This window comes from Carassius carassius, chromosome 5, assembly GCF_963082965.1.
Source record: "Carassius carassius chromosome 5, fCarCar2.1, whole genome shotgun sequence".
NCBI lineage: Eukaryota > Metazoa > Chordata > Actinopteri > Cypriniformes > Cyprinidae > Carassius > Carassius carassius.
Genome location: NC_081759.1, coordinates 15,118,417 through 15,141,722, shown reverse-complemented (window position 1 = coordinate 15,141,722; position 23,306 = coordinate 15,118,417). Strand labels below are relative to the sequence as shown.

The 23,306-nt window shown below is 35.6% G+C and overlaps 1 protein-coding gene across 1 annotated transcript in view; it reads left to right on the top strand.

Annotated features, from left to right (window-relative positions):
- The window catches only part of LOC132140832 (alpha-mannosidase 2-like), a 51,915-nt gene that overhangs the window by 20,192 nt on the left and 8,417 nt on the right, over positions 1-23,306 (top strand). The window contains exons 5-19 of the mRNA XM_059549846.1: positions 787-914; positions 2,377-2,550; positions 5,563-5,749; positions 5,960-6,137; positions 6,237-6,448; positions 9,466-9,651; positions 11,016-11,130; positions 11,226-11,293; positions 11,493-11,658; positions 11,814-12,044; positions 12,135-12,257; positions 13,284-13,398; positions 16,094-16,227; positions 19,921-20,062; positions 21,680-21,813. Coding sequence (XP_059405829.1) covers positions 787-914; positions 2,377-2,550; positions 5,563-5,749; positions 5,960-6,137; positions 6,237-6,448; positions 9,466-9,651; positions 11,016-11,130; positions 11,226-11,293; positions 11,493-11,658; positions 11,814-12,044; positions 12,135-12,257; positions 13,284-13,398; positions 16,094-16,227; positions 19,921-20,062; positions 21,680-21,813 — 2,293 coding nt within the window. The remainder of the gene's footprint in view (positions 1-786; positions 915-2,376; positions 2,551-5,562; positions 5,750-5,959; positions 6,138-6,236; positions 6,449-9,465; positions 9,652-11,015; positions 11,131-11,225; positions 11,294-11,492; positions 11,659-11,813; positions 12,045-12,134; positions 12,258-13,283; positions 13,399-16,093; positions 16,228-19,920; positions 20,063-21,679; positions 21,814-23,306) is intronic.

Sequence of the window (23,306 nt, the reverse complement as noted above, 5' to 3'; positions counted from 1 at the left end):
TTCTCTGACTGAATTCCACGAATTCTCTTATCATAAACAACAAAGCACAGATGCACGTAAATGAAGTAAGAGATTAATTTCACGGTGTATACAGCTTCAGTGATTATAACTACTGTTTTTTTTTTTACTCGCTATAGTTCAAAGTTCGTGATAATGTTACTTTCTATAAATAAATTTATTCACTCTCTGAATAACTTGGAAAGGAAACATTTACAGTCTAGTTATCAGTTTCAATTTTTTTATTTAAATAGTAATCATGTCAATACAAATTCAGTCCCATTAAACATATTTTATTAACCAACATGATACCCATGTCTCGTTCTTGCCTAAAAAGATGGGTTTATGATGTTTAATACATTTGGCTGCTATTAGCCTTACCCTTTAGTTGGTTCGGATGTGTTTGACCAGGTGTGACGTCAGGTGATTGGTGTATTGTCATCATGTCTAATTGTAATGTTTGCTAATATTTTTATTTAAAACCATGTTTGCTCGATTAAAAAATCATAGCAAAACATTATGTTCGTAATGATTCGATAAAAGCAGAAAAATCACCCCACCATATCACAAACTAAAAAGCAGTGGGTGCGAATTCTAAAGTCATGGCCTACATTACTTATGGCCAATCAAGTCCCACCTTACTTTATTTTCTTGTGAAATATAAAAAAAAAATTATATTTAAAAAAAATTAAATAAATCCATCACAGAAATACGAGTTGTGAATGCAGTTTCATGTTGACTTTAGGTAGGTTGAAGATCTCTTTTTTTTTCTCTCTTTCTCTAACACAGGCTGATAGAGAGCGGTCAGCTGGAAGTGGCTACAGGAGGCTGGGTGATGCCTGACGAAGCCAACACTCACTACTTTGCATTGATAGATCAGTTAGTTGAAGGTCACCAGTGGTTGGAGAGAAATTTGGGTATGTAAATCTATTGCATCTCGCCCGGTTATTTCCCCTTTATCATTCATTCAGTTACAACAAAGTGGTCTATCTCCACTTCAAATCTAAAAATCACAGAAACAGCAAAAATGCATCAAGTATGCTTCATAACTGCGCACTATACATATACCGGTATATAAAAAAAACGGGTGTGGGAAAATAGATGAATGCAACTTTATTTCCAGGCGGACTGATACAGATGTTTTATAAAGCCAGTCAATTAGATTAGAACTTGCTAGATCGAGAAAGAACTTTCCAGCTGGAAGGTACTGTGGGTGGTCCTATGTTAAACTGGGTAATAATATCTGGTTTGAGACCCATTTAAATTCTCAATCAGCCTCAGCTCAAGATGTGGGTTGTGAAACCCCGAATGTTAAACCTCTTAACTGCAATACTGTAAGGATTTTTGGCTCTTCTACATATTTGTGCTTCCTATATTGACTCAAAGACCTCTGAGAGATTTTTTTTCAGTGTTCATTATTAGTGTATTAAAACATGGAGCAGAACCCTGGCTCTCATTACTACACATCCACTCTACCATCTGCTCTCCTGATATCTCAGCTGTCTGTGGACCGCTTCTGAAATCTAGATTGATTGGAGAGACTGATACTACAGTGAGTCTTTGGCTTTAAACAACACTTGTTTTGCTGATGATGCCATGCACCCAGTATTACATTGAGGAAAACTATGTGCAGCTGTGTTCAGGTTTGCTGATGCTCGCGTGCTCATGAATAGAGACACGGGTGTCTTCAGAGAACATGTGACCTTCAAGATTACCTGCGTCCCCTGTGGTTCACTCTATTCCTTGAGTTCCTTCTGAGAATCGCCTCCCTTTACATACAGAGCTGTTGTAATTGCTCTGCTGGATACATTTCCAGTTTTTCTTTATCCACTCTAAAAATGGGACCTTGCTGTTTGTTAAAATGTGACAAGGGATGGGTGCTATAGGTAAAGAATTCTACACATACATTGTCGCTCAGAAGATTGGGGTCAGTGGGAGTTTTTATATGTTTGAATGATGTATCTTATACATTTACATTTACATTGTCATTTGGCAGACGCTTTTATCCAAAGCGACTTATAAATGAGGACAATGGAAGCAATCAAAATAAACAAAAGAGCAATGATATACAAGTGCTTTAACAAGTCTCAGTTACGCAGTACACATAATAAAAAGAAAACAGACAGAATAGAAAAAAAATAGAATACTAATATTTATACTCACCAAGAATAGATTTGTCTGATTAAAAAATATAGGGCTGCACGATCACGACCAAATGTGCACAGAAGCATACTAAAGCTTCTGTGAACATTTTTGAGTTATGTTATGTTTTAACTACATGTAATGATGGAAAGCACTTCACAGTACTACACAGTTATAGTATAGTTAGTACTAGTTTGTACATAATACTGTACTTCTTATTCCTCCCCTTTTTCTTAGGAGTGAAACCCAAGACTGGCTGGGCTGTGGATCCATTCGGTCACTCTCCTACCCAGGCTTACCTGCTGAGACAAGCCGGTCTATCTAACATGCTGATCCAGAGAGTCCACTACTCAGTGAAAAAACACTTCGCCTCTCAGAAGACCCTGGAGTTCTTCTGGAGACAGAACTGGGGTAAGCAGCTGATCTTGATGTAGGAAACTTAGGATAAGGTTATAGAAAACGACTAAGCTTTTAGTGCTTTAATATTTATGATGATATTCTGTGGAACTAGTAAATATGATGCATTTGAACATAGGCCACTTACAATAAAATACCTGACTTTTCAGTCTGACTCAAGTGGCAAAATCAGTGTTAGGGGGAAAGCACAATGAAAAATAAAAGTCACCATCATGTTACTCCAACCCCATACGGCTATTTTCTTCCATAGAACACGAATGGAGATGTTTTGCAGAATCATTTTGCAATCAATCATTTTTGGGTCAACTGTCCCTTTAAGTCTCAAAACTGACCTCACACGTTTGATTGGAAATCTCTGTTGTAATCATATGAGCTGCTCAGTGGTGCCATTCACACGTCCCATCTTTTATTTAGCGATTACATTGATTAAAACCTGGGTAGGTGGGGGTGCTCGCTACATTTAGCCTCATGATTTAGAAATAGAGGTCGAAGTGAGATAAGTCCAGTTTTCCGTGAAGCATCTGCAGCTGCTGGTCCTGGAGTAGTTGGTAACAGACCTGACAAAGCCTGTGGCTAGGAAACGCTCGTCTCCCGTTCCAGATACATCTCCATCACTGGAGGTCATTCAAACGCTCACCCTGAAAGATAATCGCACAAACTGAGATTTTGACAGGAGCTGCAATGATCAGCCTTAATCAAATGCGCTTGAAGCTATGTTGTGGGTCTGCGATGGGTTGATATTGCTTTTCCAGCATGTTTTTTATGCATCAAAACTTTCTGCTCGGGGATTAAACCCAGCGTTTAGATTGCACAGGAAGCTTGGTTAAATTAATGATAATAATAGTGCAGTGACCGTGCATAACACACCCTAGACTCTTTCCTCAGCATTTCATCATTAATGGCTGGATAATTATTGTTTGGTAACATCCTGCATGTAGCTACACGTCAATAGTGTTCAGCTCAACACCTCATGCCAAATGTTGTTCAAAAAAAGTACAAATGAGTACAAAGCACGAAGTTCAAACCATTTTTAAAGCAAAATAAATGCACAGACAATGTATGAATAGATTTTAAATAATAAAACAATACGTAGTGTTCAGATTGATGCATTTGGACACTTTTTGGTTATGAAGCATTATCAATGTGTTCCAAACAGCATCTATTTATAATAAATTCATTAAAAGAAGTTCAAATGCAAAAAGAGAAGAATTAATTAATAAACAGAAGGGAGAACAACGGCAGCCATGTTGTAGAGATGTTTCTAACCAGAACTACTTATAAGAATGAAATATTCTTTGCACTGCTGCGAAACCTTTAGTTCAGACCACACTTCACAAGTCTGTAAATGGCATTTCTTCTGTGGTGTCATGAAAATAATATAAATTATTCTGATTTTCTTAAAACCTAAAAATAACCATTTACAAATAAAAAGGATTTAAAGGTTAAAGCTGTTGTAACAGTTATTTTTGGTCTCATATAATGTAAATGTGTTTGCTTTGTTACTCTAATGAAGAAGATGAAAGAAACAAAGGTGTATTACAGAAGCTCACCTAATAACAGTACATTTGCTTAATGCTATACTGCTGAACTACCAACGTTTTCTCTTTTATTTTTATGAATTCAGTTAAGGCTATACGCTAAATATTAAAATGATTATTGAAATAAATATTTAAAACATGAAGCATTTGAAAAGCAGTTTAAAACAATTATTTTAGTTAGTTTTGCATTATGAAAATGTTTATTAATGAGGCAAAACGTGTAAATATTTAATGTTAAGTATAACCTAATTAGCATCAGCCTTTGTGCATTTAGAAAGACACAAAGCCCTACAACCTTTAACTGTCCAAATCTCTTACTATGTAGGGCAAAGTTTCTCAATCCGTGAGTGCCTATATTTATTTGTGATGAACTGCACCTGTGGTTACTCGGATATTTCACATCTGTGAATTTGAGGAGAACTGGCCTCACTAAAAGTCTGTGTTTTTTGGAGCTGCTATATCTTGCTTCATTCGTATTTATTCTCTAATGATTTGAATGAAAAATAAGAGCCGAGGGAAATTAGTAAAACGTTACAAGGGCTGAATTGGAGCCAGGTGTTCTCAGAAGGGCAAACAAAAGAGAAGTCAGAGGAAATGTCATCCCACATCCCATCTATTGTTTTCCGTTGTCTGCCTGTTCAGTGTCATGCATCTGTTTGGGATATGCTGTTTTTTCCCAGACCTAGTGTTAAAAAACCCTGGAAAAATGGACTCCGAACTTAGATCTGTGACTGTAGCTGGTGCTGAACAAATATGATTACAGTTCATTTGGCTGCCACAACGTGCACTCTATGCCAGGCTGAATTAGCTTTCAACTCAATGTAATTCCATATATCACAATTAAACAGACAGCCAGACTACTCTGTGCTTCACATCTGGTCCCTTGTTTAAAGGAAAATCTTGCATTATTTATTCGCACAGCTTTTATGAAGGTCACTCTGGAGCACATGCTGTGCTGAATGGGTAATTGAATATTATTACTGCAAATAAATTATGATTTGATTTTGACATAAGTGGATCATTTCATGATTTAAAGCCTTGAAACCGAATGGACTCGTAGTTGCTCGCCAAAATCGCACTCTGAATTATGTGCAAGTGAAACGGTTTCAGCGAGTAAAATAGGAGTCGATCCATCTTTAAGCCATTGGTTGTATCAGGGAAAGTGGGTGTTGTGCACTTATGGTCAAGAAAGGCCCAAAAACGAAAGGGCTTGGTGACATCACTTGCACAATAGCAACGCTAACTATAAATCAGAAATAAATTAGTCTTTAGGTGCAGAATCGAAATTGTAAATTTTACGTTGACCGACTGAGAGCTGCTTGATTTTCGGCATAATCTGTGCCTCATCTATCACTGCACTATTAACAGTAGACAGTGTACCTTTTTTTGTTCGTGAAATTTAGGGGAAAGTTCACCAGTGTGGCCACACAAGACTAGTAACTTTGCATTTGTTTTTGATTTTTAACAGATCAGGACTCAAGTTCAGATATTTTGTGTCACATGATGCCATTTTACAGCTACGATGTTCCTCATACATGTGGTCCTGACCCAAAAATCTGCTGCCAGTTTGACTTTAAAAGGCTGCCGGGAGGAAGAATCGGCTGTCCATGGAGAGTTCCTCCTCAGGCTATCACAGATAACAATGTACAGGAGAGGTACAGCCATACACACCAGGCACAGACATTAGAAACTACCCACCTAGAAATAACAATGATTGTTTCTAACCATGTCTTAAAAAGCTCTGTCTGTTTCAATAAGTTACGGTTTTTAATCCCTTTTTTGTGTCATTGTTTGTGGATTTGTGTTCCCTCGATTCTGATTAGTTTTAGATTTCTTTCCACTTAGTTTATTCTCTCCATATGTAGAGCTCAGACGCTATTGGACCAGTACAGGAAGAAATCCAAACTTTTTCGGACCAATGTGCTGCTGGCACCACTTGGAGATGATTTCCGTTACACTGAAGCTGTTGAATGGGACCAACAGTTTGAAAACTACCAGAAACTCTTTGACTACATGAATTCTCACCCTGAGCTTCATGTCCAGGTTTGGTATCCTTAGACAGACTTCAGTGTTTTGTTCAATTGGCCACACTTTGAAGTCTTGGTGTACTTGTTTATTTCTTCTTATGTATCTATTTTGCAGGCCCAATTTGGAACTATTTCAGATTATTTCGAGGCCTTGCGTAAAAGCACTGGCATGGATCCGGTTGGCATGAATGTCGGCCAGTTGGCTTTGCCTGTGGTAAGTGGAGACTTTTTCACTTATGCGGATCGAGACGATCACTACTGGAGCGGATACTTCACCTCACGGCCGTTCTACAAACGACTGGACAGAGTGCTGGAATCACACCTCAGGTAAGCCTTGAACAAATCCAAATGCACTTTGTGAATCTTTACAGTGACATTGGAAATAAAAATTGGCTTCAGCAAATACATAAAACCGAGTAATTAAATTTTAATGTGTGCTACTGAAAAGTTTGATACTCATTGCTGAAACAGTCTGTGGAAGAGATCAGTGACAAGTTTAACCACATTGGAAAATGATCTGCAAAAGTTTATAGGGAGCAAAGAGAATTTATTTTATTGGTCTCTCTAGCACCAAAAATGTCATTCATTGCACCAATGAGAAAATTTGAAATGCACTGCATTAATCTGCATAAATGCACTGTATAAACTTTTTTGGTATGGTTCTCAATGTCCAAAAGTTGAAACAATAAAAAATACCATTTCCATATCCCTGGACTTGATTTGCATTTGAGACCATGAGTTCAAAATTAACATCAAGTTAATTATGAACCAGAATGCCATGCTAATATGTGCAATTAAATTTGCAATTCATATTGTATAAACTATTGTCATTTTCTGGAAATTCAGCTTTTTCAAAAATCGGATCACTTTTTTTCTCTAAGTTCAGAGACCCAAATATTTTCAGTTTGGTCATCAGAAAAAGACTGTAATTTTTTTTTAATCTGCTTTTATAAGTACACTAACATACAGATGACCTAACACACATATACTAGCATTTTTCACATTTTCAAGTTTTAGAAATAGACTAGTCTAAGCAGTTTACGAAACTGGCCCCTGAACTGAGTCTGTCTATAGGAAATGGAGCTCTGTGAACAGATGTTACCAGTGCGGTGCTGCTAACTAACACACAAAGCTAAAGTTCACATATCTGTGTTGTCACGATAAGTCTGAAGCCCTGTGACAAGGTCAAAGCAAATTAAAGCAGTCTGTTTTGAGCCACCAACTCAATGGCTTTAGTATTTATTCAGTATTTGACCATGGCCATTGACTGTGCCACCATCTCATCTGTGGGTGCTTTACAAACATTACTCCTTGACTTCTTTCTAACATGATATTGGCCCTGGAAAGATACCAATTTATCTTATTAAGAAATAAGGAATATTATTGCTAATTTGTGGAATGTGAAAGAAACAACTCCTTGTTATTTCTTTTTTATTTAATCTTTTCTTCGCAGCTCTTGTTAATTGGCTTGGTTCTAGATAATGAGATGTTTCAGTGATAGATATTGATTTTTCTGCATGCTTTTGCAGACTTTTTTTTAATATATATATATACCAGTATAGCAGTGTTGTCATTAACTAAAACTAGTTTTTTATGTATTATGTATTCTATGCATACTGAATGTATGTGTTTGTGTATGTCAGTGGCTGTCCTGCAATTCATTGTTTATGACAAAACGTGATAACTGCTGAGAACTCTATCTAAGACTGTATTTGCATTTGTATGGGTGTCTAAATGTAGGCTGGAGATGGTTTTCATCAGTATGCAGTTGTTAAACTATTCCCGTTCTACACGATGGCTTCTTCACTCAGCAAATAGGACTTTGTTCAGCTCTGGTCAATTTCTCTCTCTCTAACACACACACACACACACACACACACACACACACACACACACACACACACACACACAGTAGATTGATTAGAGATATTCAGTCCAAGGTCATTTCATGTTTAATTAATTAGTAAAGGCAGTCTTTGGCTGTTCTTGCAGGAGCAGAAAGCAGATGTATGTTTGATGTGAAATATGTAGGTCACATGTACTGTGTTTTTATATTTTAACTACGGTCTGTGAACCATACAGTAGAAATGTTGAAATGTTTGATCTGCTGAATCCATTTAGTCTTGCTTTATCAACTCACTTCAAAGATCTATTTGGGTAAAAAAAAAAAAGGATTTAAACCATGTATGATTGTGTCGCTCTAGTTTACTGATGTACTCAGGTTAGAGGCCATCATTTTCTGCAGAGATGAGAGGTCAGTCTCAAGAAAACTTGTCCATGTCACATTTCACACAAAAAATAAGAAAAAAAAGACTGAAATTATATTTTTCATAAAGAAAATTAAAATGTTACCTGCATTTTACTGGAAATCAATTATTCTGATTAGATTCTCTTTACTGTAATACAATTATTTTACTTAAATCAGGATAAAGAAAACTAATAAAACAACTACTAACATCATGTGTGAATTCTGTACATTCAGATGCATTTATTTAAAATTAATTTACATATTTTCACATGCAAAAATTGGTTTAATTTCCTTAACGTATGTGTTCTTAACATTTTTGACAGCCACTGTTCAACAAAATAATCAAAGCCCCACTCCAATGTAGGCTAAACATTTTCCTGTATTTCTGCTGTAATTATGACAAAGCTGCTTCTTTCAGACTTTTTAAAGAAACCGAGATAATTCATATTTGAAAAAAGGAACCATCATTCATTTTGTGATTCCAGATGCTTCAAGAACAGTTTAGAACAATTATCAATTTTAGATATTAGTCATTGATTTAGTAATTATTGAGAGTTAATGTATATGTATCATTTTAATTTAGATTAGAGTAACATTATTTTTAATGTTTTTTCATTAAAAATTCTTTTAAGTGTTCCTGCGCACCAATTGGAAATTTGCTGAGGCCCTGGGCCCCTGGTTGAGAACCACTGCCAAGAAAAAATACAATATCTCTCTTTTTTCTTAATTTTTTTTTTTTACATGTGAAATATGACTCATGTTGAACAGGTTTTGTGAGGTACGTCTAGCTATAGATTTTCATCTCCTGTAGAAAATTTGAGAAGGTCATTATTTGGAGAGACGACACCTTTATTGTTACTAAAATGTGGAGAGCTTCTGGTATTATTGTTCTCACTCGGACACTCCCAACACAACAGTGACCATACCAGACTATTATCTTTCTTTTACTGGAACGTGAACATTAGCCGGATTCAGGAGGTATTTTGATGCCAGATGGGTTCTTGTAACGCTGTGGATTTATTCTGTGTGGATTTGAGGGGACTTTTGATCTTGCGCAGGAGGGAGTTTCATATGTCTCTTCCATGTTTGTCTGCAGGGCAGCTGAGGTCCTCTACTCTCTGACCTTGGCCAACATTCAGAAGTACGGCCAGCCTAAAAATTACCCTGCAGTGGATAATTACAAGTTAATGACAGAAGCCAGACGCAATCTAGGTCTCTTTCAACATCATGATGCCATCACGGGCACGGGCAAAGACTGGGTGGTTGTGGACTATGGAACCAGGTAGTGCATCTTTCTTGAAATATATTAAAGTGAATGTGTGGAAGACATATGCCACCTTTTCACTACCATCAATATTTGCATAAGTTTGTTGCATTTCGCCCCAAAGTGTCAGTCGTTTAGAACTTTCAAACTGCTCGTCAAGCAGTCATTACCGTCTGATTAATAGCCATTGCACAATGACAAAATAATGAATGTATTCATATATCCACAAAACAAAAGACTGCCAAAAGTTTAAAAGAAAACATAGTACATTTTCTAGGGCTAATTAACCTAAATGATTATTTTAAAAAAAATGTAAAAAACTATCAGACCAAACAAAAAACAAATCCTATTATACATTATACAGAAAATAATTATCAGACAAAAAAAAAAAATCCTATTATACAGAAAGTGTTTTTTTTTTTTTTTTTTTTTACGTTAATACATTTTAAAAATGTATTCTTGTGATCGCAAATCTGAGTGCAGTCTTTATACTCAATTTTTTTTAGTGTCATAAGAATCTTCAGAAATCATTCTAATATTCTAATTCGGTCAAAAAAACATTTTTATCAATGTTGAAAACAGTTGTGCTGCTTATTATGTGTTATTTTATTGCAGGGTTCTTTGATGAATGCAAATACAAAAGAACAGAATTATTTGAAATATTTAAAAAGTAAAAACTTCTTACTCTCACCTTTGAATGATGTAGGGGTGTAACAGTACCCAAATATGATGGTTCGGTTTGTACCTCGGTTTTGATGTCGCGGTTAACTATAATTATAAGCTTATGCTCTAAACTACAGAGAGCCCTTTTACATTACTGTATGGTTACAATAAAAAACAGAACCCAAACCTAAATTTCAAATTTACTGTTTATTTTTATATCTAATAATCAACACTATTAAAATCAACACTGTCACTAATCAAAAATAGAATGCAAACATGTAAATTTTAATTAAGTTTTTAAATGAATGTCTAAATTATAACATTTCTATTTGTTGTTGAAATATTTACACAGTGGCTGTCATAACAGATTTATTTAAACATACAATAATGAATTAAGACATCACTAAGAGGTAAAGTAAAATATGATGAGAATATATAATAAAAATAGACTCAAGTGAACTAACGAGATGTGGACATTGATGACTTAATGCTGCGTGACATTTTGTTTACAAACAGTTTTATTGACATCTTTTTGTGGTTAGAAAAAACTGATTGAGGGATTACCTGAGGAGATGTTCGTTCATGTTTATTTTCCATTAAAACCAGTAGTAAAGACGAAGGGATGATCGCGCTCACTTGCGAACTTCTGATTTTTATTATCTGATATTATCAGGTAAAAGACATGGTAAAAATCTTTAAAATGATCTGTTATTTCTAAGGTTGTTTCACTCAATTCTGAATGTAAAGCGAGTGATTGTGAGCTCAGCTCACTGGTTGGTGCTCAAGGACAAACAAACATACTACCATGATCCTTCAAATCCCGTCCTTCAGATGGTGAGCGTTAATATTGTACATCCATAACATGGCATCGCTCTGAAATTTGGTAATTGCTATGTGAACATTACATTTTTGCTGGTTCTGTATTACAGGATGATGTCCAGCCATCCCAGGATACATTACCTCGCAAAATAATTTTTGAAGTTCACGAAAAACCAAGGTAAATCAACAATTCCTTCAATTTTTTTAATTACATTCCTAAAAAAAAAAAAAAAGAATTATATTCTTATATATATATATATATATATATATATATATATAGATAGATAGATAGATAGATAGAGGCAGCAGCAAAAGGCAGCAGAATCTGTGTGGCATATAATTCTTCATAAATATGCTTAGTTTTTTGCTGTTCCCAGGTTGTTGGTGGTCTTCAACCCGACAGAGCAAGCCAGGATGTCCATGGTCACAGTATATGTGACGAGTCCTAAAGTGCGCGTGCTGGATGCTCTGGGTCATGTGGTCCGTGCTCAAGTCAGCGCGGTGTGGAATGATGTCAGTCATGCTGCTGCCGACGTCTTCCAGGTGAGATCTGCTACATCAGTGCATTAAATCACAGCGTTATGGGTGTATTGTGTATTGTTATTGAGGATTGTAGATTCTTCAGACTAGTCCATATTTGAGCTCTGAGGTCATCTAAATGCTCTTCAAGCCCGTTCATGGTGTTTATTCCACGACAGTTGTCGTTTGTGGCTCAAGCTGCTCCTCTGGGACTGAGCGTGTACCAGCTGATGGAAGGAATGGAGCCAAGGACAGAAGCTGCTAAGTACATGTTTCTTCAGGATGGCATGCAGATTTCAAACATTGAACTGGAGCATTTCCGACAGTTCTACCAACAAGATGCGGCTTTTGTGCACATTGAAAATCTTCACCTGAAGCTCTCCGTCTCCACAGCTACAGGTCTTTTAGAGGTTAGATTATAGACTGCAGCTCTCTGGCTTTGTTGTAAGTTCATACATGTAGGAATGACTCTCAAATGTTCTGAAAACATCTGTTTACAGAAAATGAAGTTGAAGGAGGATGACTCGGAGCACCTGCTCAAGGTGGAGTTTGTTTGGTACGGCACCACCAGCAATAAAGACAAGAGCGGCGCCTACCTGTTCCTGCCTGACAAAGAAGCAACAGTAAAAACTATTTTGATAATCTATTCATTTTATTTGTAGACATTGTAAATAGAGGAAAAAGAAACCAGCAATCAAGAGAAAGTGGACTGGGTTTAGATCATGATTAGACCTAGATTCAAACCAGGTTTCCCATGAGCACCGCAGCTTGAGCACTTCTCCTACGATGCTGGTGCCGTTGTAAATAGTGGTGCAGGAAATACCGTCATTCACTTGGTAAAATAAATAATGACTGGATTCAAATTTTTCAGTTACTATTCCTTTAATAATATTAACTTATAATTATTATTAGTAGTGGTAGTAGTAGAGTTGTTATTATAAAACTATTATTATTGTAATTAATATTTTATACTATTTGCATCGCATCTTTCCTACCTTTTTCCTTAATAACAATAATAGCATTAACATAATAATTTGTATTGTTATTTGCATTTTACCGTTCTACTCAGCTTTGCTGCTGCTGAATAGGGGTGCAGAAAATACCGTCATTAAAACTGTAAATAATTTCTAGATTTTCATGCAACAACAACTAATATTATTTTTATAGGAATATTAACTTTAGTAATATTTAGAATTACTATTAATAAATTTAGTATTATAAATATAATACCTAAGCTTTATTTGCATTGCACCTTTCTTACGTTAACAAATATCATTTATTTAGCCGTGAAACCGGTGCATGGAAAACCGGTGCTCCTCTAAAAACTGTTTATTTTTGGCAGGCTTGTGGTAAATTTGTGGCAAACAAATGATTACTTTGAGAATCTTCTGGAACGTTGTATTTTTTGTAAGTTTTCATTCAAACTTATAACATCACAGTGTGTCATCCTGCTGATTGGATTTCTAGACGTAACGACAGTTTAGTCACTGCTCACAGCTTTATCTGCTATCCACCCAAACACTGGGAAACCTCATAAGAGCTCAACTCTGTCTTTAATCAGGACATTAGGCAGTTTTGTCATGCAGTGTCTTTGGTAGCTTTTATGAGTTTTATTTGATTCACACTGATTTTCTTTCTCTGTCACACAGATTTACTCTCCCTCTCAACCGCCGGTGGTTCGAGTCACTAAAGGGCCGCTGTTTTCTGAAGTCACCACTACCTTCACGCACATCACACACACTCTCCGACTCTACAACATCCAGGGTAAGAGAGAACAGCAAACACTCATCACCTGCACGCTTGCAGTCAACACTATTTACAGTATGTAAATCAAGAATTTACACAGGGATTTGCAAAATGACATTTTAAAGTTCGAATAGTTGTCTGAAGGAAGTGCTGTATAATTAGCAATGTAACCTCAGAAAACCTCCAGTTGACTGACCCCTGGAATAAAACCCCCAGAACTTCCACATCCTTGAAATGCTTCTAGATGACGTCCATTAATAATCTTTCTTAAGAGAGTCTTTTATTCACATTACTATAGCAGCTTGTTTAATATATTGGACGCTGTACAAAGCATTTTCCTAGCGCAGATATTGCAATATAAATCTTTTGAATTGTAAAGGTACACTTTTGAATGCTCCTCAAGCTATAATGGATCATTTGAACTGTGTGATCGTCAGTGCTAAAAAAGGCAGTGCATTAAGCTACTAAGTTACAAATTTAATCGGGATCAAAAGGAAGTTTGATAGCAGACAAAACACAATCCAACAAAAGTTTAATGGTGTGCTGAAAGTGGGATCATTTTGTGAAAGAATGAAATGCGTTCAGAAAGAGTTCCTGGCTTTCTTCCCAAGAGCACCAGGGGTTGGATGGTTGGGTGAGATAATGTACATGAGTGTTTTTGAAAGAGCAGAGCAGTCACATGAGCCATCGCCCCCTAGCCTTAGGGACCTTTCTCCCAGTGACGTTTGTTTTTCTTCAAAAAAAGACAAAAGTATGAGGCAAAACCTCTGGTGGGTTATTCCCTTGAGATGAAATTGGAATTTAGTATGCAAAGCTTAATAAGAAGTACCTTCGTCTCACACACAAAATGGTTGCCTCTGTGATTATGAAAAGACATTTTACAATGAGATGACAACACAACAAAAGGAGAACAAAAGACGTTTTACAATGAGATGACAACACAACAAAAGGAGACATTTTGAAGCATGTACTGTTCGCTCTTTTCCATGTAATTAAAACAAATGCCAACTGAAGCTTTCAAACTCCAAAAAAGATCCGAACAGTATCAAAAATGTTGTGCATTCATGTAATATGTTAATTAAATTACATTATTTAATCCATATACACTGATTATTGTTCAGATGGATTTTTGAAACCAAATCAACTGATTTATTGAATAAATCCATAACAGTTGTGTGGACTACTATCATGATACTCAAATGCTGCTCTTTGTGACTTTGTAAATTACTTTTTTATAATTCAAAAGTTTGGGGTTGGTTAAGTTTTTTGTTTTGAAGTCACCCCTAGTGAAACATAAATATACTACAATAAATTTATTTCACGCTAAGCATACTACAAATACATTTACATATTCATGTACTTAATCAAAATATCCTGCAGTTGTTCGTTAGTATACTAAACTGCAAAGTCTGCTCAATTTAAACAACTGATTTTTTACTTACTGCAATTGAATTGTGCAGAAGTAGCGCTGAAGTCCAACTAAAGATATAGTGAAGTATATTTGATTGTGCCAAAGTGGAACTATTGCAAGTATACTTCAGGTACACTTTAAATATCTTCCATTAAAAGACTGATATTATTCAAGATCATACAATCTTCATCAGTAGTGACATTAAAAACACATTTTGGGTGTAATATTAAGAAATGTGCATTATGCACAAGTAGTACTCCAAATCCTGTTTAATTATCATTTTAATATCAGTACGTCTTAAGTGATATGCCAGTAATTATGGTTTTCATTTTATGTGTGTGTTGGCTAGGGATTGTTATGCTGTCGCTCAAGTCAAAAGCGCCCCAAGTCTCTATCATTTTTTTAGTTTCTTGAGATGTTTCCGATCCTTTAGTGTAAATCTAGAACCTTTCCACCCAAATCAGCAAAGTAATATCAAGCCACACAGTTTGAGATATCATTTATGACTGTAGGACAAAAAAAATTGAATATGTATGCTTAGGTGTTTGTTCAAATCAGTAACTTTTGAGCAGTAGTAGTACTAAAAGTGTCAGGTTACCATCTCACTGTGAGCTAATGAGGACACGCTCATGTTGAATAGTTTCCGAGCTATCGTACGCCATAAAAACATAACCTTGTTATAGGTTAACCTGGTTAACCTCCATCTTTGTTTTAATTAAAGGAAATCGAACATATTTGTTAATTGCACTGTTTTATTCCCAAAGGCTCAATTAGTCCAATTCAAAATGTACATTTAGCATGAAGGAGTGTTCACTTATTTTCACCGTACTCAGAAAATCTAATTGCTCAAATTCAGCTCAAGCCAGGAACAGGCAAACAAGTTATTAAAGTTAAAAAAGGAAAGCAGTCATTTGCTGTTGGCAAATGTACAATTTGCTGTATTTTGGCAGTTTGTCTGCGATTATGCGCCAAACAGTAAATGAGATGTTGTTGTGCGCATTATCAGCCTAATGATACTAATCGGTCTAAAAGGAAGTGGTCTTTAGTGGTTCTTGCTAAATTACTCAAAAGTATTCAGTACACAAACACCCACTTCACAGAATTCCTAAAAAACTGTGTTCCACAGAAAACAATAACAGGATACCGGTTTAAAACAACATGAGAATGATATTTTTGTGAACGGTTCCTTTCAATATTCAGATACAGTTGATGCTTTGACAGAAATTGTAGTATGAACGTGGAGGAAAACGATATCCAGTCTTTCTTTATTTTGACCCATCTTGCTTTCCTTCTTTCTCATAGGTGTAGAGGGTCAGTCTGTTGAGATCTATAACACTGTAGATATAAGAGGCGAAACCAACCGTGAAATTGCAATGAGGATAACCTCAGATCTGAACAGCAAAGATCGATTCTTTACTGACCTCAATGGCTACCAGGTAGGACATCAGTATATTCTTTTTATTCTCTCTTTGACCCACACATACACAATAAAATTTACACTGTTTATATGCAAGTGTTTGTTGTAAAGGCAAGGCACTGTTTGGTGCTGGATTTGGCAAAATAGTATTGGTTAGGTTGAAATGAAAGGGCTTTGTACATTTTATCCATTTGATAGCCTGTGAACACGATCTGAGTTCTGAACATAGGTGCAAAATATTATAATGAAAACATAGCCAGATGCGCGATGTTGACTTTTGTGATTGGCCATAATACCTGCAGACTGCAGCCAATAGAAATGCTTCTCTATCGGTGCGCGTTCTGGTCACAGAACAGACACCGCAAGCAGACTGCTTCAGGTAAATTATCTAGGATGAATCGTGATTTTTTTTCGAAAATATTAACAGATGCCATCACAGAAAATTTTATATGGATAAAGCTGTATTAATTGAATTAATTAAACCTGGAGTATTTGTTCAGTGCCGAGTTATCCTCTCATTATAACAAAGTGTAGACACAATGCAAATAAGACTAATTGTGCAGTGTTAAGTTTGCAGTCTTTGATTATAACAAGTTTGTGAGACCGTCATGAACTGAGATGAGTGACAGCTTTTTAATAATTATAAATAGTGTTTGCAAATGTGATACTGGTTTAATAAAACAGTTCAATAAACAAGCAGTTTATATTAAGTGACTTATATTTTAGGAACTCTGTTTTTGCTGTATTTCATTAATGAAAATAGTTCCAAACAAAGTCACAGCTGAGCCACTGGACATGTCCAAGCTAATTAATTATTGAACAAATCTAGTGAGTCGATGATTCAATGACCCATTCATTAAGTCACTTGCTTCTTTCCTGAGTGAATCAGCCCAAATGTGTCTTATTCTAATTCAGTGTATTTGCTTCATTATAGTTTTAAAAAGGTTTTTAAATATCAATTTATGAATTTGACATAAAATTTGACATTTCATAACAAGGTTAGAAAAAAATGCTATCACAAAAGTGCCCCTGTGAATCCCCTTAAAGGGTTAGTTGATCCAAAATGAAGATTCTGTCATTAATTACTCACCAAATAACATATCCGCGTAGCACGGCTAACACAAAACAGCGGAGGAGACAGATTGTTGAATAAATTTGTTGTTTTTGTTTTCTTTGCGCACAAAAAGTATTCTCGTAGCTTCGTAAAATTACGAACCACTGATGTTATTTTAACGATGTCTTTAATTACCTTTCTGGGTTTCTGAATTCTCGGAATTCATCAAAAATATATTTCTTTGTGTTCCGAAGATGCATGACCGAATTTTCATTTTTGGGAGTCAAACACCACCTCATAATGGGAAGGATAATTTTTGTCATTGATCAGCTGTCTCATTCTACCTTGTTTATTGAACATAAGGGGTCGTTAACGATGCTTACATTATCACGTGTGCAGATTCCTACACAGTGTATCTTTAATTTGGCGAGAATTCTACAGGTGACTGTTGAATGAACGTGCTTATACTTAGGAATGTGAATTTTGACCATTTCCACCACTGCTGATCACACACCTCAAGTGTGATGGAAACTAATTTTCATTAGTCTCCGAATAAAGATGAAAATGAAACGTGTTGTTGCCGGAGTTGAAATTAAAGATATGATCCGAAGATATAGACGGCTAGCTGGACTAATTCTGTTTACTGAAAAGTAACAATAATCAACAAAGGAGTCTTCAGAGGTTATTGTTGTTTATTTGGGTCCCCATTAGCCACTACCAAGGCTAAAACAATTTTTTTAAACCTAGTTTTACTTGATAAAAAAACATGTAATATCCGATGGCAATTCATTCCATATTTTCATTCCTCTATACATTACAGTCCGTTTTTGAAACAGGAAGCAAAAAATATCCCTTTAATGCATGCCTGGTGTTAAAATTATGACTAGCATTACTATACAAAAGTTTAGAGTACAATACACTTGGATCTCTCGATACTGAAATGTTTCTTTTAAAACATAGCAGAGAAAGAATTACCCTGTCCTTCACCAGTAGCCAACCTAAAATTTTGTGCATTCTCATAATATTAACCTTTCACTTACAATTCAGAATTAGTCGTGTAGCTCTATTCTGGACTAACTGTAATTTTTCTAAATTTTTACTTGATGTACTTGACCATACCACTGGGCAGTAGTCTATATGAGTAATAACCATTGTTTGCACAACTTGAGAGATGCAATACTGTGGTGAAAATTTTGCACATTTCTTAATAACTGATAGGCCTCTTCCCATAACTGTTACCATATTTTCTATCTGTTTTAACCACTTCAGCCTACTGTCTAGAATAACTCCAAGAACTCTAACTTCCTCTACCTGTTCAATAGGCACACTCTTTACAGACAAATTTAATTTTGGTTTAAGTTTAAGATTAGAATTTGATCCAAACACAATACTTTTAGTTTTTGTCAAATTTAAAACCATCTTATTTTTCCGTATCCACTTTACCACTAATTGTAACTCCTCATCTAAATCCACAGATAATTTATCAATTGATTGCGCTGGTAGATATAATGTTGTATCATCTGCATACATAACTGCCTTTGCACACTTTAAAACCAAAGGAAGATCATTGGTAAAAATTGAAAATAATAATGGTCCAAGACAGCTTCCTTGAGGAACACCACATTGCAACTCTTTCACTAACTTCCATTATAGAATACACATTGCCTCCTATTAGTCAGATAACTTTTGAACCAATGCACAGTTTGAGAAGTACATTTATAACATTTAAATTTTTCTAATAGTAATTTATGATCCAGTACATCAAATGCGGAGCTAAAATCCAACAATACTGTTCCTATTAAATTATTATCATCTATCGATACTAAACAATCATCTGTTATCTGTGTTAATGCTGTTCCTGTTGAATGTCCTGCTCTATATGCATGTTGAAAATCAGAGAATAAATTATTCTTCTTAAAGAAGAATTGAATCTGTTCACAAACCATCTTTTCAAATACTTTACTAAGAACTGACAGTAAACTTATTGGTCGACTATTAGCACCACTAAAGCTCAGTGCTGCATTTTTCTGTAAAGGAATAACCTTCACTTCTTTCCAAGCTAAAGGGAAGATTCCTTTGTTGATACTGATATTAAAGATGTGGCAAACTGGTTCCGCCAAACAGCTGGCTGCTAATTTTAGTTAATTTATCTGAAGTGATTGTTCTGACAGTCTTATTTGATTTTGGTTGATAGTGTCAAAATGCTTAGCCGTTTTTGGATGGCATAATGAAAATGTCAGTTTGTTTTTCACTTCTTTTGACAAATAATTAATCAAAAAAGAGTTGAGTGTGCTGTAGGGCTGACCAAAACAAACAAGTGTCAGTTTGAATCACCCTGTCATGTTTTTTTTTGACATGTTGGAGTATTGGCATGGCATTTAATTAGCTGATGACGTCTCTCTAGCCTTGGCCAGGATTAAGTGCTTTTCTTCATTCCAAACTAATTAACTGACTTCTCAAAACAAATGCCTCATGAATAAAAACAGTGGAATATCCAGTGATGCACACACACACATCGAAGCTCATCAATTTGCAGTGTTTTTTCCTTCAGATAGGTGCCTCCACATGCACACACTCAGTATTTGCGGGGCTCTGAACAGGGGAATTTGGAGTTTTTCCACCCTGCAGTGCTAAAAATGCCTTTGGCTGTTTTCGCAGGTGCAGCCCAGGAAAACCATGGCTAAGCTCCCCCTGCAGGCAAACTTCTACCCCATGACCAGCATGGTCTACCTGCAGGACTCCAGCGCCAGACTCTCTCTGCTCACTGCACAGTCACTCGGAGCGGCCAGCCTTAAGAGTGGTCAGTGCTGGAAAATCTTAATTAAATTTTTTTAATTTTTTAAAGAATTTAAAGTTATTAATAAGAAACATCCCAGATTCTGCAGTTAATAATGCATTATTAAATATTCCATATTCAGCATTATTTGGATACTGGTCAAATAAACACATTTGTAACATTGACCATTTTCACCAATGATTAAACTGTTTATCTCAGTATTAACAGATGTCCACATTTTGAGCGTTACACTACCATACAAAATTTTGGGCTTTGATTTTATTTTATTTTTTTTTTATTAGAGGGATACTCCACACTAAAATATACATTTTGTCTTTAATCACTTACCCACATGTTATATTCCAAACCCTTAAAAGCTCAGTTTGTCTTTGGAACACAATTTAAGATCTTTTTTCGATGAAAACCTGGAGGCTTGAGACTGTCCCATAGACTGCTGCATCCTTGCGGCACGGAGGACACAGAAGAACATACGCAGCACGCTGATATGGAGAGACACAGAGGAGACCGTTGACAAAGGAATTATGGAATAAAGTCATTGTTTTTGTTTTCTTTACTTACAAAAATCCTTCCCGTCACTTCATATAACCAAGATTGCACGTCTGATGGCAGATGGAGTATTCTGATGACGACTTCCATAGCTTTTCTGGACCTTGACACTGTTAATGACTTGACAGTCTATGGGACAGTAACAAGCCTCCTGGTTTTCATCCAAAATATCTTAAATTGTGTTCCGAAGACGAACGGAGCTTTTACAGGTTTGGAACGACATGGGGGTAAGTGATTAATGACAACATTTTCATTTTGGAGTGGAGTAACCCTTCTAATTTGAGCAAGGACACATTAAAATACTTTTGTAGCGTTTCATGTTTTAACAAATACTGTTCTTTTAAATTTTCTCAATCCTGAAAAAAATATAATGGTTTCATACAAAAATATTAAGCTGTTTTTAACATAGACAATAAGAAGAAATGTGCAGCAAATCAGAATATTAGAATGATTTCTGAAGGATCATGTGACACTGAAGTAATGATGCTGAAAATTTAGCTTTTACCATCACATGAATAAATTCCATTTTAAAACATTAAAACAGAACAGTTACATTTAAATGTTTTACAGTATTACTGTTTTACTGTCTTTTTCAATCAAACAAATGTGACCTTGGTGAGCATAAGAGACTTTTGCAAAAACCAATCTTGTACCTACCCCACACTTTTGAATGTCTAAATTCACTGAGAATATCCCTCTCACTTCATTATCAATACCACATGCCAACCTAATTCTGCAACAGTTACAAAACCATAAGCAAATGGTTAGACAGCCTACTATGTAGACACATCAGGAACTGTTATTCTCAGATTTTGGTTTGAATAGATGTGGCCTTTCTCCACTCTGGCAGGTCTACAGACGTAGGTGAATTGGTGGTGAAAAATACTCCACAGTTGAATGTTAAGTGCTTTTGGCCATAATACAATCTGCCAAGTGTGTTTTTGTCAAAAAAAGATTTATTTGTTTGGTGCTCAAACACCAGGCACTATGGTCTCGTGGTCTGTGGAGCACATGATTTATGCATGTCCACTAGAGGTGACATCCTAATGAAGCTCACTGGTGTGGATTCCACAGGTCAGCTGGAGGTGATCCTGGACCGCAGGCTCAATCAGGATGATAATCGAGGTTTAGGTCAGGGAGTGCTGGACAATAAGATCACTGCCAACTCCTTCCGCCTGCTGCTGGAGAAGAGGAGCTCTGCGGAGGAGGTAATCAGGATGGAGAAATAATTGAGCTAAAGAAAAAAAAAGTACATTCATTAATGACCATTTCCTCTCAGTGTCTGGATCTTTGGAATTTTGGAAGTTCCCTGCAAAAAGTCACTTAAGACCTTTATTAGATGATATTAGATCTAATTTACATGTACACATGTAAGCATTTGGCAGACATTTTTATCCAAAGTGACTTGCATTGCATTGAAGGTACACATTTTTTATCAGCTGACCATGGTGTTGCTAGTGCTGTGCTCTACTGATCAAGCTACAGGAGAATTGTTGTTATAAATTATCACAGTCAAAATATTGCATATTTAATTGCGTCCCCCCCCCCGTTGTTATATTTAGATTACTTTTGCCATCATCTAATACTCACTTAAAAGTTCATCTTTAAAAGCACTATTTAATAACACTTAAATGCCATTTTTAGCAAATCTCAGAAACAAAATTTTTTTCATACTGTGTCTTATGTTGTGATGTCTAAATGTACTTTAGAATTTAAAATGATTGCTTTTAGTTTTTAATGTTTTTAAACAATGTTTTTAGACTCAAGATTCGAAAGTTTGTGGTTGGAAAGATTTTTAACATTTTTTTTGAAAGAAGTCATTTATGCTGACCAAGGTTGCTTTTATTTGGTCAAAAATGATAACTGTAAAAACAGTAAAATTGTGAAGTATTTTTTACAAGTATATAAAATAATTCATTAATGTGATTTTCAGCAGTCAATTCTGCAGTCTTCAGTGTCAAAAACATTTATTATTATTACAAATGAAAACGGTAATACTGTAATAATAAAAATTTATATTTTTAAAGACATTTAAATGTCTTTACTGTCACTTTTGATCAATTTAATGCATCCTTGCTTAATAAAAGTATTAATTTCTTAAATGAAAATTTCTACTGATCTTAAACTTTTTAACAGTAGTGTATGTATATATATATAAACACTATAACCTTCTATGGCTTTAACATGGAAATGGTTATTTGAGACGCTGAAGATGAGCTTAACAGCCTGTGTAGCTGGTATTACAAGACTTAAAGTGGGTCCAAGCTTGCCATTTCTGGTTATAAGGTGGTCTAGATGTTTAAACAGATGGACTGCCGGCTCATTGACCAATAACAAACCATCTCCAGCTTCTAATGTTGTAATAACCAGCTTGACCAACTTAACCTGTCCCCCCCTGAGTAGGATTGACACAATAACTTATTGGTAACTGTCTACTTAGACCAGAAACTTAGTCAATGCAAGTACGCAAATGTTGGTTTGATTGCACATTCTTGCTTTAATGCTCTTTCTCTTGTTACTGTGGCTGTAACAGACCTCAGTACTTAATGGGACTATAAGTATTTTATGATGATAGTTTAAATTACTTTGCTATATTTTCTTGAATATGCTGCTAACCCATAATAGTCATTGTAGAAGACTAATTCAGATTCACATACTTGTGTAGTTTCAAATACATTACAATAATGTTTATGTATTGCTG